General features: G+C 41.5%; 1 protein-coding gene across 2 annotated transcripts; it reads left to right on the plus strand.

Annotated features, from left to right (window-relative positions):
- The first annotated feature begins 480 nt into the window (after positions 1-480).
- On the plus strand, positions 481-22,669 carry cfap100 (cilia and flagella associated protein 100). Of its 2 annotated transcripts, XM_056274435.1 has the most exons (15): positions 481-503; positions 1,080-1,133; positions 1,257-1,360; positions 1,568-1,766; positions 2,074-2,138; positions 3,177-3,340; positions 4,097-4,177; positions 7,065-7,255; positions 8,657-8,756; positions 10,568-10,610; positions 10,710-10,864; positions 11,677-11,809; positions 12,513-12,715; positions 15,656-15,749; positions 22,539-22,669. In XM_056274435.1, the coding sequence occupies exons 2-15, from the start codon at positions 1,091-1,093 to the stop codon at positions 22,647-22,649; spliced, it is 1,686 nt and encodes a 561-aa protein (XP_056130410.1). In that variant the 5' UTR covers positions 481-503; positions 1,080-1,090; the 3' UTR covers positions 22,650-22,669. The 2 variants fall into 2 exon arrangements, with proteins under 2 accessions (XP_056130410.1, XP_056130411.1); XM_056274436.1 differs by lacking the exon at positions 481-503 and having other exon boundaries at positions 1,088-1,133; positions 1,257-1,289.
- Positions 22,670-22,758: the final 89 nt, after the last annotated feature.

Here is a 22,758-nt window from a genome sequence, read left to right on the forward strand (position 1 = left end):
GAGTATGTTCTTATGTTTTTGCCATGTAGTATGCTGTTATGAGCACTTACAACTTTTTTTTTCCATATTCTGTGTGGGTATGACACGTTTGTGCATTAGTATATTTGTTTTTACATGTTTGTTTTTTTTAAATTATTATTTGTAATGGACGTTAGTTTGTCTATTGGTTCGTTTGTTTGTTTGTTTGTTTGTCTATCTGTTTGTTTGTGTTTACTCTGGAAGTCAGTGTCACAATGAGTTCAAACAAGTTTGAAATGGCTGTGAAATATAGTATATTTTACTACACATTAAATAGTACTGTTATCCAGGCACCTACTCAAGACAGACCTGGAAAAGGCAAAGCGGCTTTATGGTTTTGGCGCCATCTGCCGGTATCGTAGCAACGCATTTACCAAATTAAGTAACCATAACAAGAGAAAACAAACAAATGCGAAGAGAAGCTGGCGTTTTCGTGATGTCAGTATCTCATTCTGCCGGAGCCACACGGTCACTACATACAGAGGGTAGGTGTGTCTCAACTAAAGTAGAATAAAAAAAAACTAAAGTACTTACATTGTATGAACGAACAAGTGTTAACCAGCTACTCGCTATTTTAAAGACACAGAACGCACTGAAAAACTAACTTATTCTAGCTTACTTCCGGTACAGCATGTTTGCCTTATTATGCTAACGTCAGTTAATGTTTATAGGTTAAGTGGACGTTTTAACATCTCTTTATTTTTCTCCTGATGATGATTTTGAATTAAAACCTAAACCTAGATATCTGATCATGTATTTCTTATCATCACGAGTAACGATGCCTCTTATATTACCTAAAACTCACTTGGACTCTTTATTATTAGCTGGAAACTTCAGATACGTGTTTTGGTTGCCCCATTCCCGCAGCAAAATAAAACATTGGCTCTAAAATTAGCAGACAATACTAGCCTTGAGTTATGGCATTGGTCTGTCCTGCAGTGTCACCATTTCGACCAGCTTCATTTCCCAGTGAATATCCATTACAATACCACACTCACTAAACATAAACAAGTGTAACCATGAATCTGTACAGTCCATCAATATGTGATCTCATTCTGCAGAGGAACCAGAGATGCATTCAGACAGAGATGGTGCTGCAGAGCCATCTAATACAGGTGCAGTGGGAAAAGAAACAAATACTAAGCAAATTTGTATTTTTTTGTGTATTTTTTTTGTAGTATAAACAGAAGTGTTTTCCATTCATGCCTTTCCCCAATTCATCTCCATTCCAAATGTAGATGTGAAAACGAGGAAGAAAAACATACACGAGGGTCCGTTTAAAGTGCCAGATGACAAAAGCATTTTCCTGTTATGGGCCATAGAAAAGGAGAAACAAAAAGAAGTATGTGTGTGTATGTGTGTGTGTGTGTGTGTGTGTGTGTGTGTGTGTGTGTGTGTGTGTGTGTGTGTGTGTGTGTGTTTATATATTTGAACTCAGCTGTGTGTATACTTTGAGTAGTAAAACAATATATTTCTGTGGCACAGTCATAAGTGGAAGGTTTTTTTCTATGCTGTGTTTGTTTTGCTGCTGTTCTCTTTTGCCACTCAGGAGATGCGCAAGTACCTGGCCCTGCCTGTCCACATGAAGTTGAGCTATGCTAGGCAAATTAAGACAGAGAATAGGAATTTGCTGAGAGAACAGATGAAGGAGGAAGAGGATGGAAATAATGTAGAGAGATTGCACAGGTTGAAGGAAAAGAAAGTTCAACCTAGCAGCTCTGCCCCAAGAAAAGCTTTGATAAAGAGAGGTGAGTTGGGATGCAAGAGGGCCAAGTACAACAAAGTCAGATTTATTTCCACAGCACATTAACCAGGTAAGTACCTCATAAAGCGGCTTGCACAGCAACAAGGGGCATAAACAATGATAAAAGAGGAGAAAACAGACACATTTCATCTTTACTGTCTTAACATTAATGGCATATACTAGCCATGTACCAGCCTCTGAAACCCTCCCGTAACCCAACTCAGGCACCATTTTCACCTATCACATGGCAATGGTCGGCTCTAATAACCGAAGTTACTGCTGACTGTCTTCTCAATGTGGTCCCTTCCCAGGCAATATTAAGAAAGAGAGCACACTGGACTACATCACCAAGCAACAAGAGATTTTTCGGCAGGAGGTAAGACAGATTTTTCAGTAAATAGATAAAGTCTACAAACACCTGACTCAGGTTTCATCTAAACCCTTTCATTCATCATAAATGTTTGACGTTCCTCTTATGGCTTTATACTATCTATCTCTGGACATATTTAAAATAGAGCAGAAATCCCTAACTGTACAGAGAAGAGTTGAAAGATGTAGACGATTAAACTAAAAAGTGTACCCTCTTGTACACACAACTATTGGTTTTGGGACCAAATGATTGGAGGACTTTAATCTTTTATATTCAAAGTGGGCGGAACGGTGGCACAGTGGTTAGCACGGTCGCCTCACAGCAAGAAGGTCCTGGGTTCAAGCCTTGGGGTAGTCCAACCTTGGGGTCATCCCGGGTCGTCCTCTGCGTGGAGTTTGCATGTTCTTCCCGGGTCTGTGTGGGTTTCCTCCCACAGTCCAAAGACATGTAGGTCAGGTGAATCGACCATACTAAATTGTCGCTAGGTGTGAATGTGTGTGTGTGTGTGTGTGTGTGTGTGTGTGTGTGTGTGTGTGTGTGTGTGTGTGTGTGTGTGTGTGTGTGTGTGTGTGTGTGTGTGTGTGTGTGTGTGCGCGCGCGCGCGCGCGCGCGCGTGTGCGTGTGCCGGCCCTGTGATGGCCTGGCGCCCTGTCCAGGGTGTCTCCCCACCTGCTGCCCAATGACTGCTGGGATAGGCTCCAGCATCCCTGCAACCCTGAGAGCAGGATAAGCAGTTTGGATGATGGATGGATATTCAAAGTGAGGTGTTGTGATATAATACAGAGTGCAGAACAAATGGAACTTGAAATATTACCACTCTAAACAGCAGTTTGAGTAATAGATCTGAAAGAGCTGAGGAGAAGGAGACCGGGTATAAGCTTTCAGACAAATAAAAGCAGGACTCTGCATAAAGGGGTGTAAATCAAGTCTTTTGTCTGTCGAGTGTACTGTTTTGTCCTGCTCTTTTTTTTTAATTTCTCATCTCTCTTTCTCTTGCTTTTTTCTCTACTATTCTTTGCTACTCTGTTCTTCTTCTCTCCTCAGTACTGTAAACTGGAAAAACAAAGGGAGATTAAAAGACTGGAGGATGCCTTTGTAACAGAGGAGAGGAAGCTGAAACAAGCTGAACAGGAGCTGGAAGATACTGCCCACTTGTTTGAGGAGTACCTCAAGGAGAATGAACAGAAAGCTGTGGAGGCCATCAAAATGTAGGTTATACAGTATGTATTCAGATGGCATACCATATTGGCAATACACCTGAAAAGATGTTTTTGCAGTGTATCTTAATCAATTTCTTTGCATATTTGAACTTTGAAACTGGGTTTGCTAAGACCTCGCTGAGATGTTCAGAGAAGTCTTGAACACAATGGAAGCTTGTGTATGACTGAAACCTCTATGAATGCATATCTGAAATGCCTGAAAGTTTAAATTTGAACTGTGTTTTTAGAAATATCCTGTGTAACAGCTTCATCACTTTTATTTAGTTTCTTTGCCAAACCAAAAGTACAATGAATTAAAAAGTTAAAGTACCTTGAAAAATGTATAGAGGCATAGAATCTGATGGACTGCAAAAATTCAAGGGAAAAAAGGGGGAGTATTATAGATAAAGATGTGTTCCTAATGGGAAGGTCCAAGCTAAAAATGTATTTACTGATGCTATTGTAAAACACTTTGACCACAAGGATTTACCAGATGAAATTGATAGAGAAGGGTATAGAACTTTGTTACATTTAGCTAGCTCAACAGCTACAAGTATTAATGCCAGTAGCTGGGAATACATATATGTATTTATATATACACACATTACACAAATGTATCACACGTATATTTATGTGTAATACATGTGCCACATATGACAGATTCTTGTACTACCAAGCCTGATAAGTCAAAGGCTTCATGTAAATTGCCTTTTCTCCATATATACATAACTTAGCTAATGAAAATAAAGATATTGGATTTTACAGCGCTGAGCAGGAGACCAAATCCAAACAGGAGAAGATAGCGGAGATCAAGAGGTTGAACAATGAAATTTGGACGATAAAAAGGTAGTATTCTGTTACTGTTGTATCATATGGGTCTATATGTCTGTTTATATTCATGCCATTAATGGTAATTTATTTATAGTAAAAAGAAAAATAAAATTACAACGTGCACAAGAGAAGGAAGGTTAGGTCTAATCAAATCAAATCAAATCAAATCATTTCAATCAGGAGAGACATTGAATGAAGTAAAGATAATTATTTATTATAACAGATGATTTAATGGAAATGAATACATGTCAAGAAAGTCTTTGGCACCTAGACTCAACAGGGAGATATTTTAATCGAGGGGCATCAGCCCTGAGCAGCAGGATAATATATCCCCATGGAGTCCAGACACTGGTGGTGGTTGCTGATGGCTTCTGCTGAGATGACAGATAGATATTCCAGTTCTTCTTCCCATACCTCAGTCGGAGGGGTTAACCCTAATATGCATGTTTTTGATTGTGGGAGGAAACCAGAGCACCTGGAGGAAACTGACACAGACATGGGGAGACCACGCAAACTCCACACAGAAAGAACCTTGGATGGCCTGGGGTTGGAACCCAGGACCTTCTTAATGTGAGGCAACAGTGTTAACCACTGGGCCACCGTGCTGCCACGTCAGGCTGATGATGCTGATGAAAAGATTAAACTTATGATCTGCAAGGAATAGGTGGTGATTTTTTTTTTCAGTGCAAAAATTGACAGAAATGTCGAAGCAGAGAGAAAGACGGATGCAAATGGGACTCGGCGCAAACAATCCACCTGGGGAAACTCAGTCTGGAGGGGGTATGGAAGGCGTCTTGGGACTCGCTGAGGTGCTGAAAGAGATCAGAGAGTTTCATATGGAAACTGCTGGGAACTTTGAAGCGTTGAAGAAGGAAATAAGCAAATTAAGAGAAGACATTGGAGAGCTGAAAATAAGGATGGATGGAGCAGAATTAAGAATTGCAGAAAATGAAGACCACGGAATCAGTATGATCAAAGTGCTTATCCACAGCCTGCGCATACAGAGACAATTGGAAGCAAAATGTGAGGATCTTGAAGGCCGTGCCCAAAGGAACAATCTGAGGATTGATTCAGTGCCTGAAAAATGTGAGGGAAGTAACATGACTGAGTTTGTGGAAAACCTGATACGTCAGAAACGGAATGTTAACGGTGAAATCTACATTGAAAGAGCACACCAGGCAGCAGGGCCAAAGACTGGGCACAATGAATGTCCCAGGTCAATAATAGTTCGCTTTCAAAGCCACAACATGAGGTAAAGGGTGCTTTAGGCTGCCTGGGCAAAGAAGGTGATTCGGGTGAACGACAACGGGATGTTCGGTAACACTTTCTATGAAGCTTGCATCTGTAACACCCTATAAGCATCTATAATGCCCTGTAGCATTTTATTGCATCTATAACGCCCATACTTTCCTATAATGTGTATTACAATGAGTAATGGCTATGGCTGAAAACTGAAATAGCACTGAAGTCTCATTATGCATCCCTACAAAACTTCAGCAAAACAAGTTGGCTATGATGCATTATGACATTTGTCAGATAAACAGGCTGATGATGACATATTTATAATGCATAAATCCATTTTAAATTGACTGTATCATAAAGGTGGTTATGAGGTGTTATAAGGGCGTATACATGGTTATAATGAATCTTACAATGACTTATAGCTACACTTATAGGGCGTTATAGATGCTTATAGGGCGTTATACATGCAAGCTTCATAGAAAGTGTTACCAGATATTCTTTGATGACGACTTCACTACCCAAGTGTTTATGGAGTGTACAAAGTACAGACAAGTAAAAAAATAACTTCAGGAAAGAAAGATCAAGTCACGTGTACTTTTTCCTACAAGACTGAAAATATTCGAGAAGGATGGAAAAATCAAGGTGTTTGACAACCCCCAGGCTGCGGCAAAGGGTCTACATGAGTATGGTGTTAATATGGAGATTCCAGCTGGGGAGCCAGACTTGAAGTCCACGCTGCAGGCTCAAAAGTTCAAGATGTCAAAGATGTTATCAGGGACCAAACCTGTCTCTGTGCTCTGATAGTGATCAGTAAAATCTTAAAATCTATTGTTAGCATACAGTTAAGTAATTCCATAGCTGGAATGCTGTGGTCTCCTATTGGGACTAGTTAAAACGCAAGCTGCTACTTTTTGTGTAAATTGAATGTATTGGAGAGACTTTTTTTTATACATTTATTTCTGATTTTTCCCTTTTTCTCACAATTTAGTGGCCATTCGCTTCCTATTCTAGTTCAAACACCCACCCTTGTACTGTAAATGTTGACCAATTGCATCTCTCCGGCCGACAGTCTCTAAGGAGACACCTCGCCACTTTCGTGACAAGGCGAATCCAGGCCGAACCACTCCTTTTCCCGAGACACACAGAGACGTATTCATGTAACGAACACAAGCCAACTCCGCCCCCCTCCCAAAGACAGCGTTGCCAATTATTGCTGCTTCATTGAATCCAGCCAAAGTCGGATCTGACGAGACCGAGGCACGAACCCCGGTCCCCAGTGGGCAACTGCATCGACACAAAGCTGATGCTTAGACCGCTACACCACCGTGGACCCTGGAGAGACTTTTGATCAAGACATGAATAAACTTTGCAGTAGTCGAGGTGAAAAGAAGTGAAAGTGTGACTGATTTTCTCCAGACTACTGAGCAATGTATATGAAATATGTAGGTGGGGAAACATTTGTCCAAAGAGTGGCATGAAAACCTCCATAAAAATCACATCTCACAGATGGAGTGTTTTTAGTGCATATGCCACACACTATCTTTAATTCCTTCAAAGTATTTTTCTCATTTGCTATGACTACGCTCTTCATTTTACCATCCTACAATTGAAAACTTTTGGAACTTTGTGTATATCTGAATCTAATCCATCTGCTATGCAGAGAAATCTCCAAGGACGAGGAAACACTGAGGGAATACAAAGTGTATAAGGATTTTCTGTACAAGCTGTCCCCTCCAGAGTGGCAGGAGGCCCAGAGGGCCAAGGCACTGGAGTCTAAGGTGCTCTCTGAAAAAGATGTTCTGAGTAGGGAGAAATACAAGGAGACAGAGAGCAAGTCTGGACTGAAGCCCTGTAAGTACTTTGCCTCTGTATTATGTAACACCATATTGATATGTATTTTAACATTAGAAATAAAACAAGATCTGATATATACACATAGAATATATATATATATATATACACTACCGTTCAAAAGTTTGGGATCACCCAAACAATTTTGTGTTTTCCATGAAAAGTCACACTTATTCACCACCATATGTTGTGAAATGAATAGAAAATAGAGTCAAGACATTGACAAGGTTAGAAATAATGATTTGTATTTGAAATAAGATTTTTTTTACATCAAACTTTGCTTTCGTCAAAGAATCCCCCATTTGCAGCAATTACAGCATTGCAGACCTTTGGCATTCTAGCTGTTAATTTGTTGAGGTAATCTGGAGAAATTGCACCCCACGCTTCCAGAAGCAGCTCCCACAAGTTGGATTGGTTGGATGGGCACTTCTTTGAGCAGATTGAGTTTCTGGAGCATCACATTTGTGGGGTCAATTAAACGCTCAAAATGGCCAGAAAAAGAGAACTTTCATCTGAAACTCGACAGTCTATTCTTGTTCTTAGAAATGAAGGCTATTCCATGCGAGAAATTGCTAAGAAATTGAAGATTTCCTACACCGGTGTGTACTACTCCCTTCAGAGGACAGCACAAACAGGCTCTAACCAGAGTAGAAAAAGAAGTGGGAGGCCGCGTTGCACAACTGAGCAAGAAGATAAGTACATTAGAGTCTCTAGTTTGAGAAACAGACGCCTCACAGGTCCCCAACTGGCATCTTCATTAAATAGTACCTGTTAGAGCCTGTTTGTGCTGTCCTCTGAAGGGAGTAGTACACACCGGTGTAGGAAATCTTCAATTTCTTAGCAATTTCTCGCATGGAATAGCCTTCATTTCTAAGAACAAGAATAGACTGTCGAGTTTCAGATGAAAGTTCTCTTTTTCTGGCCATTTTGAGCGTTTAATTGACCCCACAAATGTGATGCTCCAGAAACTCAATCTGCTCAAAGAAGTGCCCATCCAACCAATCCAACTTGTGGGAGCTGCTTCTGGAAGCGTGGGGTGCAATTTCTCCAGATTACCTCAACAAATTAACAGCTAGAATGCCAAAGGTCTGCAATGCTGTAATTGCTGCAAATGGAGGATTCTTTGACGAAAGCAAAGTTTGATGTAAAAAAAATCTTATTTCAAATACAAATCATTATTTCTAACCTTGTCAATGTCTTGACTCTATTTTCTATTCATTTCACAACATATGGTGGTGAATAAGTGTGACTTTTCATGGAAAACACGAAATTGTTTGGGTGATCCCAAACTTTTGAACGGTAGTGTATATATATATATATATATATATATATATATATATACAGCAGAAAGGATTATGGTTAATACTATTATGTATAATCAAAATGAACACAAATCTACAGGTCTGGAGAGGAAGGCCTCAGGTTGCAAGCTGCCCCCAATAGGAGATCCCAGGTTGTCTTCCAGGCAGAGCATCCAGTCACTGGCCCAGAGCAAAAAATTGTAAGAGCATCAGCCAGCCAGTCAGTCAGTCAATCAATCAATGAGTTGATCAATAATTCAGTCAGCCGGTCAATTAATCAATCAATCAGTCAAAAAATAAATTTTTATTCCATCCATTAAAAGATGCAGTGTGCTTTACATGAAACCAAATTGTAAAAAAAAATGTATGCATGGAATTGGAAATACACATAGAATATATTTAAAAAGGGGGACTGGAGGGTGTGCTCCAATTATCGGGGCATCACATTGCTCAGCCTCCCTGGGAAAGTCTACTCTAAGGTGCTGAAAAGGAGGCTCTGACCGATTGTCGAACCCCAGATCCAGGCGGAACAGTGCAGATTCTGTCTTGCCCATGGAACAATGGACCAACTCTTTACCCTTAAGGAAGTGCTGAGGGGGGCATGGCAGTTTGACCAGCCAGTCTACATGTGTTTTATGTACTTGGAGAAGGCTTATGACCGACCGTGTACCCTGTGGTACTCTGTGGGGGGTACTGCGGGAGTATTGGGTACTGGGGCAGTTGCTACAAGCCATCTGGTCCTTGTATAGCCAAAGTGAGAACTGTGTCCGCATTCTCGGCACAAAGTCACACATTTTCGGTGGGTGTCGGACTCCGCCAAGGTTGTCCCTTGTCTCCGATTTTGTTTGTGATATTCATGGACAGGATCTCAAGGCACAGCCAAGGCGAGGAGTGTGTCTGTTTTGGGAACCTCAGAATTGCATCTCTGCTCTTCACAGATGATGTGGTTGTGTTGGCTTCTTCAGAACGCAACCTCCAGTGCGCACTGGGACAGTTTGCAGCTGAGTGTGAAATGGCTGGGATGAGAGTCAGCACCTCCAAGTCTGAGGCCATGGTTTTCTACCGGAAAATGGTGGATTGCTCCCTCCGGGTTGGGGATGAGTTGTTGCCTCAAGTGAAGGAGTTCAGATATCTCGGGGTCTTGTTCATGAGTGAGGGTAGGATGGAGCGGGAGATTGAGAGGTGGATTGGTGCAGCATCAGCAGTAATGCGGATATTGTACCGGACTGTTGTGGTGAAGAGGGAGCTGAGCCGGAAGGCAAAGCTCTCAATTTACCAGTCAATCTTTGTTCCAACCCTCAGCTATGGTCACGAGCTTTGGGTAGTGACCGAAAGAGTGAGATCGCGGATACAAGCAGCTGATATGAGTTTCATCCGTAGGGTGTCAGGGCTCAGCCTTAGAGATAGGGCGAGGAGCTTGGACATCTGGAGGTAGCTCGGGAGTAGAGCTGCTGCTCCTTCATGTTGAAAAGAGCCAGTTGAGGTGGTTCGGGCATCTGATTAGGATGCCTCCTGGGCGCCTTCCTTTGGAGGTTTACTGGGCACAGCCAACTGGGAGGAGACCGCAGGGTAGACCCAGAACTCGCTGGAGGGACTACATGTCCAATCTGGCATGGGAATGCCTTGGAATCCCCCAGGAGGAGCTGGAGGGCATTGCTGGGGAGAAGGACATCTGGATTGCCTTACTTAGCTTGCTGCCACTGTGACCCTAACCCGGAGAAGCAGCTGAAAATGAATGAATAGAATATACATCTATTTAAAATAAAAATACATAGAATATACAAAGAATAAAAGAGCATGCGTGTGTAGAGGGTAAATACGAACCCTAACAAGGGTAAGCGCTTGAGTATGCGTATGCATGTATGTGACGTGAGTGGGCTGATAGGTAGTTTAGGGGCAGGATACAGAACCTGGTTTGTGTGTTGAGCACAGCTCTTAAAGAGGAGCCATTACAATTCTGATAATCACTGTATGGATAAAACGTCTGAGCTGTGTGTCTATGTCATTTCAGGAACGCTGTCTCAAAACTGGATAGCAGCAGCATGGAATTTGAGGTCAGTTGTCTAATAATTGAAAAAAAAAGAATAATAAAGCAGCATCAGAATAGACAGATTGGGAGCAGGGCTCATGTTTTACTCGTCTGCTTTCTGCAGGATGAACCAGAGCTTTATTTCTCCGAACCCCAGCAACTGCTAGATCTGTTAACACAACTGAAGGAACAAGTCCTGTTCCTAATGGAGAACTGTGCAGAAACTGAGGAGGCCCTGGGAGAGCTACACCTTCCGCTCGACATGTCCAAGAAGAAAATGTAAGGCAAAGTCAAGGGTTAATTCTAAGTGCTTAATGTATGACTTGTGCATGTGATGGGAGACAGGGTCATCAAAGCTTTCTGAATCTCAAACAGGGCAAACAGACAGCAGAATTACGATTCTTGGTCTTGTTGCACACTACTGTCTGTGAAAAATGCCTCCAGCCATTAGTCTTTCAGCAGTATACTCAGTTTATTATCTGCTCTTGCTGAAACCGTCATAGCCCATGATTTCAGTAGTGTATAATACAGCCCTCATATTTTTTTTAACTTTAATGTAGCCAGGGAAAGTTTACAGGGCACATATGCCAATTTTCTTCAACACCCTGCCTCATATTTACATAGCGACATACATTCACACTTCAGAGCTGTCTAGCACAACCAAGTCTCTTGCCAAGGGGCACTACAGTGATATGATGAGGTAAATACAAGCAACTGGGCTTTAATTGTGGGTTTTAAAATATTTCACCGCCCATCAGATCTGCTTCCTCAGTTCAGATGTCACGTGAAACATTTTCAAACTGCAGTCCAATTGCATTATTAACCTTGTTTGTGATATCGTACCAACTGGATTACAGGGGAGAACCTTCACAGACACCACAGTGGTAGTTGTCAACTTTAGAGAAGTTCAAGCCACATTCACTTTCTCAAGCTATGTTTTCCCAGCAAACATAGGAATTTGAACCAGCAATCTTCCAGTCAAAGCGTTTTTCTCTTTGTTACTGTTGGCCCTATTGTAGACTCTATTTCCCCTATTGTGTTGTTCTTTCACTCCCCTCACGTTCCAGTGTGCTCATCTCTCTCTGGTTTAGGGCACAGAATGAAGAGCAGCTGACATCAAAGATCAGCATCATGACTGAGAACATTGAAAGAGAGCAGGAAAGGGTTGCTGAACTGAAACTGAAGGTCGACCTCTTTAACAACTGCAAATTAACGACGGACCAGGTGAGGGAGCACAGTATCCTGCCCCTGCTAAATAAACAAATTTGTGTTTGCATTTTCAAAATGATTGTATTTTCCAAGCTCACATATATAAAAAAAAAAGCTTTTCCCAAGCCTTTATTTTACTTACTTTTCTGAGTGACATTTCTGGAACACTTAATATTATCTATGCCAAAATTATGTAAATGATGTAAAAGTATATAGTTTGTTTTTTCCCATTTTCTCCCCGACAATTAAGCTTAACTACTCTAATTAGAATAAAATGGGGCTTTTAATCTGTAGACGATCCTTCCGCACACCAAAACTATAGGCCAATGTGTCCAATGTATTTTTATACCTAACTGAAAAAATGTAATATAGTTTTGAGCATCACTGATATTCACTCCAACAAGTTACAGTGTTGAAACCCAGCAGTATGCAGTTTGTGTAAATCAAAAGCAGTTTCTCAGATTTTGTATACAGATTTTTTCTTATATGCAGTAGTAATTTTAAAAGAAAGCATACACCTCATCTCTGTCTTTATTCACATTGACATTAGGAATGTACACGACCCTACAGTAAGTTAAAGCTGTGGAATATTCACTATGACAAAATTATATTTTGTCCATGCTTTTTCTATCAAACATTTAGGCAAAATGCCATCTCTTTATTGATCGATTATTGATTTTCCTATCTTTCCACTCATCTCTCTCTTCTCTCTTGACAGGACAGAGTGCTAGAGGAGCTGGGTCGTAAGGTAGAGGAAGTGTACCGCTGTTGTGTGGCGGACAAGAAGGGGAAGCTTACCGCGGTGCAGATGCTGGAGCACATTGAGGCCCATGTATTCTTGCTACTGGAGAACCTCGAAGGCATCCGCAAAGAAACCTTAGAGAGGGCGGTGCGGCTCAAGAATGACGAGAGGAGGGTCAAGTATGAAATAACAACTAACTAACACAGAAATCCATCCCGTTAGACCCAATTCCATTTAGACCATCTGAGGCCCTTGCTTTGGGAAGGGTGAGCATTTCACCTCTGGGTATCTTAAAATCAAATTATTAGGAAGTGGCAGTTGGGTAAAGGCTGATTCACTTTATTTTCAGAATAATTCCTTAAAGGTCCTGCCCCACAGTGGTTTTCAAATTGGTCCCTGGAGGAGTTGGGAGTCTACAGTGATGCTGGTTTTCGATCCTTGGGGAGGTTAATTAACATTCACTTATTGTATAAGGTCCACTAAAACCAGTTTCTTGGTTGTTGCCATGAGACGAAGAACTGCAAAAACACTGGCTGTCAAGGTGCATTGAGTTGTGGATCCTTTTACAGGTCTTTTGGCAGCATTGTCATACTGGACTGACAAATTGTAAACCATCTGCTGCTCTGCACAATTTATGTCAGTTTTCTTTCAGTTTTTTCATGAATAAGTTGTTTTGGACACACTGGTCTACCCTTTGGTTTATATTACTTGTATGGTGGATCATTCCAGATAAACATGACAATGGTTAGAATAAAATAAATCTACCCAAGTGTTGGAGTTCTTGGCACACACAAACCAATGTGGCTTGAACCTAATTTAAATGCGCTTTAAAAATTGTCTTGCCTGTTTTCCTACCACATACACAGTCTTGTCCTAAGCCTTAAAAAAATCCCTTCTTTAACATGTCCTCCCCTTCATCTATACAGATCGAAGGGGATTTAAACTGTGAACCGGTTTCACCGTAATGGTCAGCCTATTTTGTGGAAACAGCAGGTTCCCTCATATTCTGTACACTGTGCGCACACTTGTGCAGGTAGAGGGATTTTGAATAGAAAGTGTTCACTACCACAATCATAAAGTTCTCTTCAGGGTAATTGATTCTGTTATTAATGGTCCCTCCACTTCTCTTTTTGAACCTGATGTTGAGTTGTCCGAAAAATGTCTCACTCATTTTGTAAACAAGGGGGAGATTGTTAGGTCCCAAATCCAGCCAGGCTCTTTTCGCTCCATTCCCCATGTTAATTCTGCCTCTTTCAGCCAGTTTCAACCAATTACAGTTTCAGTGTTGGAGACTACAGTCTCCAATATGAGCTCCTCCTCCTGCATCCTAGACATCATTCCCACTAAGCTGCTCAAGGAGGTATTTTCTACTATCAGCCTCGTTATTCTGTAAAGTCTTAATAATTCTCTGGCCTCTGGTTCTTTTCCATACAGTTTTAAGCATGCCATCATTCACTCATTGCTGAAGAAACCTAATATAGACCCCCTGTCCCTAAGTAACTACAGGCCAATCTCCAAATTGTCTTTTTTATCTAAGGTTCTGGAGAGAGTAATTTCTTCTCAGTTGATTTCTTGTATGAACACTAGTACTGTTTTTAATAGTTTCCAGTCTGGTTTTGGAGCACTTCATAGTACTGAGACAGCTCTAGTTAAGCTCTAGTTAATGATCTACTGCTGAATGCAGACAGAGGTGACTGCTCGATTTTAGTTCTTTTAGACTTAAGTGCTGCCTTTGACATGGTCAATCACAACATCCTCTTACATTACTTAGAGACTTGGGTTGGCATCAAGGGCTCGGCTCTTAACTTATTATGCTCTTACATCACCAACAGAACTTTTTCTGTTGTTCTGGGTAACTACCTCCATGGTGGCTCAGTTGAGTTGTGGTGTCCCTCAAGGCTCAGTTCTTGGCCCCCTTCTCTTTTCTATATACATGCTGCCCCTTGGCCAGGTCATGCCACTAAAACCCATGGATCCTAGCACCCTAGCAAATCTCACAACTTGCCTCTCTGACATTAAATCCTGGATGTCCATAAATTTTCTTAAATTTAATGATGATCAGTCTAAAGTCATTCTATTCGGTCCCGAAAATTCCATCAGCTCTTTTGCTTCTAATCTTGGTGGTCTGTCAGGTAGTCTTAAGCAGGCTGTTAGGAATCTTGGGGTAATATTTGATGCTAATCTCAGTTTTGATAATCAAATCAAACATGTTGTTCAGTCATGCTTTTTCCAGCTCAAGCTAATCTCCAAAATTAGGTAATTTTTATTAATTACCGATCTGCAAAAAGTTGTACGTATATGCTTTTATCTATTATTGGCTCAACTATTGTAATGCACTTTATTCTGGTATCAGCAAGGGCTCCCTCCAACGTCTGCAGTTGATACAAAATGCCGTTGCTCTGCTCATTACTGGGACAAGGAGGCATGATCATATCACTCCTGTGCTTGCCTCCCTACACTGGCTCTGTTATATTTCGAATTGATTTGAAAATTTTACTGCTCACTTTTAAGACTTTAAGTAGTCTTGATCCTTCATACATTTGTGATTTATTGACTTGGTACACAGTAAAATCCTGAGTGTTAATTTAACTTCCAGAGTGTTAATTTAACTCTGAGAGTGTACAAATGGACCCGAAAGGATTCATTTGTACACTCTCAGAGTTACACTTTACTGTGTATGACCCCCCTCCACCATTAAGTTCTGCAGATGGAGCCCTGCTAGTTTTTCCCAGGTCTCGGTTTGTTACAAAGGGTGATCGGGCTTTTGTTGTTAGAGCCCCCACACTATGGAACTCTCTTCCTGTTGAGCTAAGACAAACTTAGTCTCTTGCTTCTTTTAAATCTTGTCTTAAAACTTTTCTTTTTATGAAAACTTTTACAAATGTTTGATATTTTTTTTTATTTATACTGTTTTTATTTTTACTCTTATTTGATCTTACTCTTATCTTTGCCTTGTCTGGTTTTATCTTTTTTTGTGTGAAGCACTTTGTAACATTGTTTTAGAAAAGTGCTATATAAATAAAATTATTATTATTATTATTATTATTATTATTACTCCGTGGTCTTGGCATGTCTGTTATATGACCTCTCTTTCTCATCCTCTGGCCTGACTCATGAAGGCAGCAGGAAGAGAAGCTGCAGCAACAGAGAGACCATCAGCAGGAGAGGTTGAGGAAGGCCTCAGAGAGAGCTCACTCTGATATCAAAAAAACAGTAAGCATTTGCCATGATCAAACTTACAGTATATCCTGAAATAAGCACAATGTATTTGAATTAATGTGACGCCAATAGAACCCCTTACCGATATTTTTTAAAAGCCAGACCCAGGTTAACTATCATCCAATATTTCCTACATAATGTGTGTAGTTGGCCTTAAATTTGCTGTTTACTTGTGAAACAAACTCATGGACAAGGCTCAAACCATAGTCTCTCTTATTGTTCCCTAAAATTGGAACAACTGGAGTTGGGACTATGGGTCGGTCAGCCCCTCCCTTCATCCACCTGTCATACACAATATCTTAGACACAATGGGTCACGTTATGATGACATTTGAGGGAATTATGTGTTCTGACACCTACTACTACTACTACTACTACTACTACTACTTTCAGCTGCTTCCAATGGGGTCACCACAGCGGATCATCCGTTTCCATTTCTTCCTGTCCTCTGCATCTTCCTTTGTCACACCAGCCACCTGCATGTCCTCTCTAACCACATCCAAAAACCTCCTCTTTGGCCTTCTTCTTTTCTTCTTCCCTGGCAGCTCCACATTCAGCATCCTTCTCCCAATATACCCAGCATCTCTCCTCCACACATGTCCAAACCATCTCAATCTTGCCTCTCTTGCTTTGTCTCCAAACCATCCAATTTGAGCTGTCCCTCTAATATACTCGTTCCTAATCCTGTCTGTCTTTGTCACTCTCAATGAAAATCTTAGCATCTTCAACTTTGCCACCTCCAGCTCCACCTCCTGTCTTTATGTCAGTGCCACTGTGTCCAAAACCATATAACATAGCTGGTCTCACCATCATCTTGTAAACCTTCCCTTTAACTCGTGCTGGTACTCCTCTGTCGCAAATCACTCCTGACACTCTTCTCCACCGACTCCACCCTGCCTGCACTCTCTTCTGCACTCCCCGTTTCTGTGGATAGTTGACCCCAAGTATTTAAACTCATATGCCTTCGTCACCTCTACTCACCCCTTGCATCCTCACCTTTCCACTGTCCTCTCTCTCATTCACACATATGTATTCCATCTTGCTGCTACTGACTTTCATTCCTCTTCTCTCCAGTGCATACCTCCACCTCTCTATCCGGAAACATCATAGTCCATGGAGACTCCTGCCTGATCTCATCTGTCAAACTGTCCATCTCCCATCTCCAACTTGAACCCATCTGTCATTCCAACCGTACACTTCACCACTGTAACACTTCCCTCATACGTACATATCCTGCACCACTCCTACATACTTCTCTGCAACTCACGATTTCCTCATACAATACCACACTTCCTCTCTCGGCTCCCTGTCGGCACCCTCTCAGCTTTCTCTAAAGCCACAAAGACACAATGTAACTCTTTCTGGCCTTCTCTATACTTCTCAATCAACATTCTCAAAGTAAACATCGCATCTGTAGTGCTCTTTCGTTACATGAAACCAGACTGCTGCTCGCTAATTATCACCTCTCCTCTTAACCTAGCTTCTATTACTCTTTCCCATATCTTCATGCTGTGGCTGATCAACTTTATACCTCTGTAGTTGCTACAGTTCTGTACATTGCCTTTATTCTTGAAAATCAGTACCAGTATACTTCTTCTCCACTCCTCAGGCATTCTCTAACTTTCCAAGATTGTGTTAAAACAATCTAGTTAAAAACTCCACTGCCATCTCTCCTAAACATTTTCATGCCTCCACAGGTATGTCATCTGGACCAACCGCCTTTCTGCTTTTCATCCTCTTCATAGCTGCCCTCACGTCATCCTTGCTAATCCACTGCCCTTCCTGATTCACTATCCCCATATCATCCAACCCTCTCTCTCTCTCATTTGCTTCATTCATCAACCCCTCAAAGTACTCCTTCCACCTTCTCAGCACACTCTCCTCACTTGTCAGCACATTTCCATCGCTATCCGTGATCGCCTTAACTTACTGCACATCCTTCGCAAATCGGTCCCTCTGTCTAGCCAATCGGTACAAGTCCTTTTCTCCTTCCTTAGTGTCTAACCTCTCATACAACTCACCATACGCCTTTTCATTTGGCACCTCTCTCTTTGCTTTACACTGTGTCTCCTTGTACTCCTGTCTACTTTCTTCATCTCTCTGACTATCCCACTTCTTCTTTGCCAACCTCTTCCTCTGTATACTTTGCAGTACTTCCTCATTCCACCACCAATTCTTTTTGTCTTCCTTCCTCTGTCCTGATGACACACCAAGTATCTTCCTAGCTGTCCCCCTCACTATTTCTGCAGTGGTTGCCCAGCCATATGGCAACTCTTCACTACCACCTAGTGCCTGATTTAACTCCTCCCTGAATTCCACACAACAGTCTTCCTTCTTCAACTTCCACCATTTAATCCTTGGCTCTGCCTTTACTCTATCCCTTTTCTTGGTCTCCAAGGCCATCCTACAGACCACCATCTGATGCTGCCTAGCTATGTTCTCCCCTGTCACCACCTTGCAGTCTCCAGTCCTTTTCAGATCATGCCTTCAACATAAGATATAATCCACCTGTGTGCACTTTCCTCTACTCTTACATGTCACCCTGTGTTTCTTCCTCTTCTTGAAATATGTATTCATGTATTCACCACAACCATTTCCATCCTTTTCACAAAATGCACCACCATCTGTCCTTCCACATTTCTCTCCTTGACACCATACCTACCCATTACCTCCTCATCTCTGTTCCCTTAACCAACATGCCCATTGAAGTCTGCTTCAATCACCACTCTCTCCCCCTTTGGGTACACTCTCCACCACTTCATCCAACTCACTCCAGAATTCTTCTATCTCACACCCAACTTGCAGGGCATATGCATTGATAACATTCATCAATACACCTTTGATTCCCAGCTTCATACTCATCATTCTGTCTGACACTCTCTTCACCTCCAGCACACACTTGACATACTCTTCCTTCTGAATGACCCGTACCCCATTTCTCCTCCTGTTCACACCATGGTAGAAGAGTTTAAACTCACCTCCGATGCTCCTGGCCTTACTCCCCTTCCACTTGGTCTCTTGCACACACTGTATACCTACCTTTCTTCTTTCCATCATGTCAGCCAGCTCTCTCCCTTTACCAGTCATAGCACCAACATTCAAAGTTCCAACTCTCAGCTCCACACCCCTACCTTTCCTCCTCTCCCGTTGCCTCTGGACTTGCCTTCCCCCTCCCCTTCTCCTTTGCCCAACGGTAGCATAGTTTCCACTGGCACCCTGCTGGCAAATATATATATATATATATATATATATATATATATATATATATATATATATACACTACCGTTCAAAAGTTTGGGATCACATTGAAATGTCCATATTTTTGAAGGAAAAGCACTGTACTTTTCAATGAAGATAACTTTAAACTAGTCTTAACTTTAAAGAAATACACTCTATACATTGCTAATGTGGTAAATGACTATTCTAGCTGCAAATGTCTGGTTTTTGGTGCAATATCTACATAGGTGTATAGAGGCCCATTTCAAGCAACTATCACTCCAGTGTTCTAATGGTACAATGTGTTTGCTCATTGGCTCAGAAGGCTAATTGATGATTAGAAAACCCTTGTGCAATCATGTTCACACATCTGAAAACAGTTTAGCTCGTTACAGAAGCTACAAAACTGACCTTCCTTTGAGCAGATTGAGTTTCTGGAGCATCACATTTGTGGGGTCAATTAAACGCTCAAAATGGCCAGAAAAAGAGAACTTTCATCTGAAACTCGACAGTCTATTCTTGTTCTTAGAAATGAAGGCTATTCCATGAGAGAAATTGCTAAGAAATTGAAGATTTCCTACACCGGTGTGTACTACTCCCTTCAGAGGACAGCACAAACAGGCTCTAACCAGAGTAGAAAAAGAAGTGGGAGGCCGCGTTGCACAACTGAGCAAGAAGATAAGTACATTAGAGTCTCTAGTTTGAGAAACAGACGCCTCACAGGTCCCCAACTGGCATCTTCATTAAATAGTACCCGCAAAACACCAGTGTCAACATCTACAGTGAAGAGGCGGCTGCAGGATTCTGGGCTTCAGGGCAGAGTGGCAAAGAAAAAGCCATATCTGAGACTGACCAATAAAAGAAAAAGATTAAGATGGGCAAAAGAACACAGACATTGGACAGAGGAAGACTGGAAAAAAGTGTTGTGGACGGATGAATCCAAGTTTGAGGTGTTTGGATCACAAAGAAGAACGTTTGTGAGACGCAGAACAAATGAAAAGATGCTGGAAGAATGCCTGACGCCATCTGTTAAGCATGGTGGAGGTAATGTGATGGTCTGGGGTTGCTTTGGTGCTGGTAAGGTGGGAGATTTGTACAGGGTAAAAGGGATTCTGAATAAGGAAGGCTATCACTCCATTTTGCAACGCCATGCCATACCCAGTGGACGGCGCTTGATTGGAGCCAATTTCATCCTACAACAGGACAATGACCCTAAACACACCTCCAAATTGTGCAAGAACTATTTAGAGCAGAAGCAGGCAGCTGGTATTCTATCGGTAATGGAGTGGCCAGCGCAGTCACCAGATCTGAACCCCATTGAGCTGTTGTGGGAGCAGCTTGACCGTATGGTACGCAAGAAGTGCCCATCCAACCAATCCAACTTGTGGGAGCTGCTTCTGGAAGCGTGGGGTGCAATTTCTCCAGATTACCTCAACAAATTAACAGCTAGAATGCCAAAGGTCTGCAATGCTGTAATTGCTGCAAATGGAGGATTCTTTGACGAAAGCAAAGTTTGATGTAAAAAAAATCTTATTTCAAATACAAATCATTATTTCTAACCTTGTCAATGTCTTGACTCTATTTTCTATTCATTTCACAACATATGGTGGTGAATAAGTGTGACTTTTCATAGAAAACACAAAATTGTTTGGGTGATCCCAAACTTTTGAACGGTAGTGTATGTATGTATACATATGTGTATATGTATGTATGTATATATATATATGTATGTATATGTATGTATGTATGTATGTATGTATGTATGTATGTATGTATGTATATGTGTGTATGTATATATATATATATATATATATATATACACACACACACACACACACACATAACACTCAATGGTAGGAAAAGTTCTCAACAAATAAGGAGCAAAATAATCCAGTGATTAAAGTAAATTCTTTGACACAGTACAAGCCTGTTGCATGCTGATGATTGCTTATGGCATGAAACAGGCTTGTACTGTGTCAAAGAATTTACTTTAATCACTGGATTTTATATATAGCATTCATTGGTCCAACACTGAGACCCCCTGCAGACCCCCAGAAAGATCCCAAATTTAAGTGAGCTCAACTTTTTCACCATGGCAGCCTTGCAGTTTGGTACACATGTGTATGAATCACCCGGCTGAATATTTTTCCCTCTTGGAGCATTAAGCCCTGCCTGCATCTATTTTCGAATTGTGCATGTTTTGTTTTAGAGATTCTACTGCCAATATCCCAATATTTACAAAATGAGAGTTTCTGAAATATGGTCGTTATTTCATGTGGCACCCTTTTACTGTATACAACAAAAAACTGAGCCATAGCACTTTTTTTTAGTGGTCCCCGAAAGACATTAAAGTGAAACTTCATCCATGTTCTCTTAAATTCTAACAAAACATAATGCCACTTCCTTTGCACCTGTGCATGCATCTTTTCCAACTGAACATTTATGGTGCATTTTGTGTTGGGAAGAAAATTGGAGAAGAGGGGCTGGTTATATCCCAGCAGTTCCTCCAGGGTGGCACGGTGGCCCAGTGGTTAGCACTGTTGCCTCAAAGCAAGAAGGTCCTGGGTTCAAACCCCAGGCCGTCCCAGGTCATTTCTGTGTGGAGTCTGCATGTTCTCCCAATGTCTGCGTGGGTTTCTTCCGGGTGCTCAGTTTTCCTCCCACTATCAAAAAGACAAGCATGTTAGGGATAGTACTCCAGTCTGTGTCCCTGACCCAGGAAATGGAAAGAAGAACTGGAGTTGGTCCCCGGGCACTGCAGCTGCCCACAGCTCCTATACAATAGGATGGGTTAAATACAGAGAACAAACTTCATTGTAACCTACAATTTCATTGTAACTTACAATGACAAAATAAAGTGGCTTTTAACTGCCACTTTTCACGGCAGTGGTTAACACTGTTGCCTCACAGCAAGAAGGTCCTGGGTTCAAACCCCAGGCCATCCCAGGTCCTTTCTGTATGGAGTTTGCATGTTCTCCCTGTGTCTGTGTGGGTTTCCTCTGGGTGCTCTGGTTTCCTCCCACCATCAAAGACATGCATTAGGGTTAATACTCCTGCCTGTGCTCCTGACTAAGGCAATGGAAAGAAGAACTGGAGTTGGTCCCTGGGCACTGCAGCTCCCCACTGCTCCCATACAATAGGATGGTTTAAATTGGGGAGGAAACACTGAGGGCCTCTGGACAGAGGAATTTTTTGGACTGTGTTGCACTGAGTGGACTGTGTTGGCAACTGTTTTTGTTTTTGTTGCTTTGTTCTTTCTGTTTTGTATGTTTTTGGTGGTGTCATTTTTGGGAAATTTGGACGTGTTTTTTGTTTTGTACTGCAGTGGGCTGGGAGAAACGAAATTTTGTTTCTTTGTGTATGCAAGTACATGTAAGAAATGAAAATAAATTGTTCCTGATTCCTGAAATGCAGAGAAAAAATTCATTGTAAGAATACAGTTCATTGTAAGAATGCAATGACAAAATGAAGTGGCTTTCTTCTTATCTGGCATATTTTAAATCTAGGTGGTCATTGTATTACCCATAGGGGATGACATGTTCATTGCCTGTTTTATTGCTTCTTTCAGAGTGGGAAAAAGCTGATGCTAAGATCTAAGCCCATTGTCCAGAAGGTCAAGTTTGACAAGGTGAAAAACATCGCTGAGAAGGATGACATCGATGCCTACTTTTTCTCCTAAAACCTAAGCTGGAAGTCCCCTATAAAGTTTCTGATCAAAACCTGAGTTTTAGTGAGTGCAAACTACCAGGTTGACTAAAGGTTCCTTTAGCCACAATGGCTAGTTAGGA

This window comes from Lampris incognitus, chromosome 2 (assembly GCF_029633865.1).
Source record: "Lampris incognitus isolate fLamInc1 chromosome 2, fLamInc1.hap2, whole genome shotgun sequence".
Classification (NCBI taxonomy): Eukaryota; Metazoa; Chordata; class Actinopteri; order Lampriformes; family Lampridae; genus Lampris; species Lampris incognitus.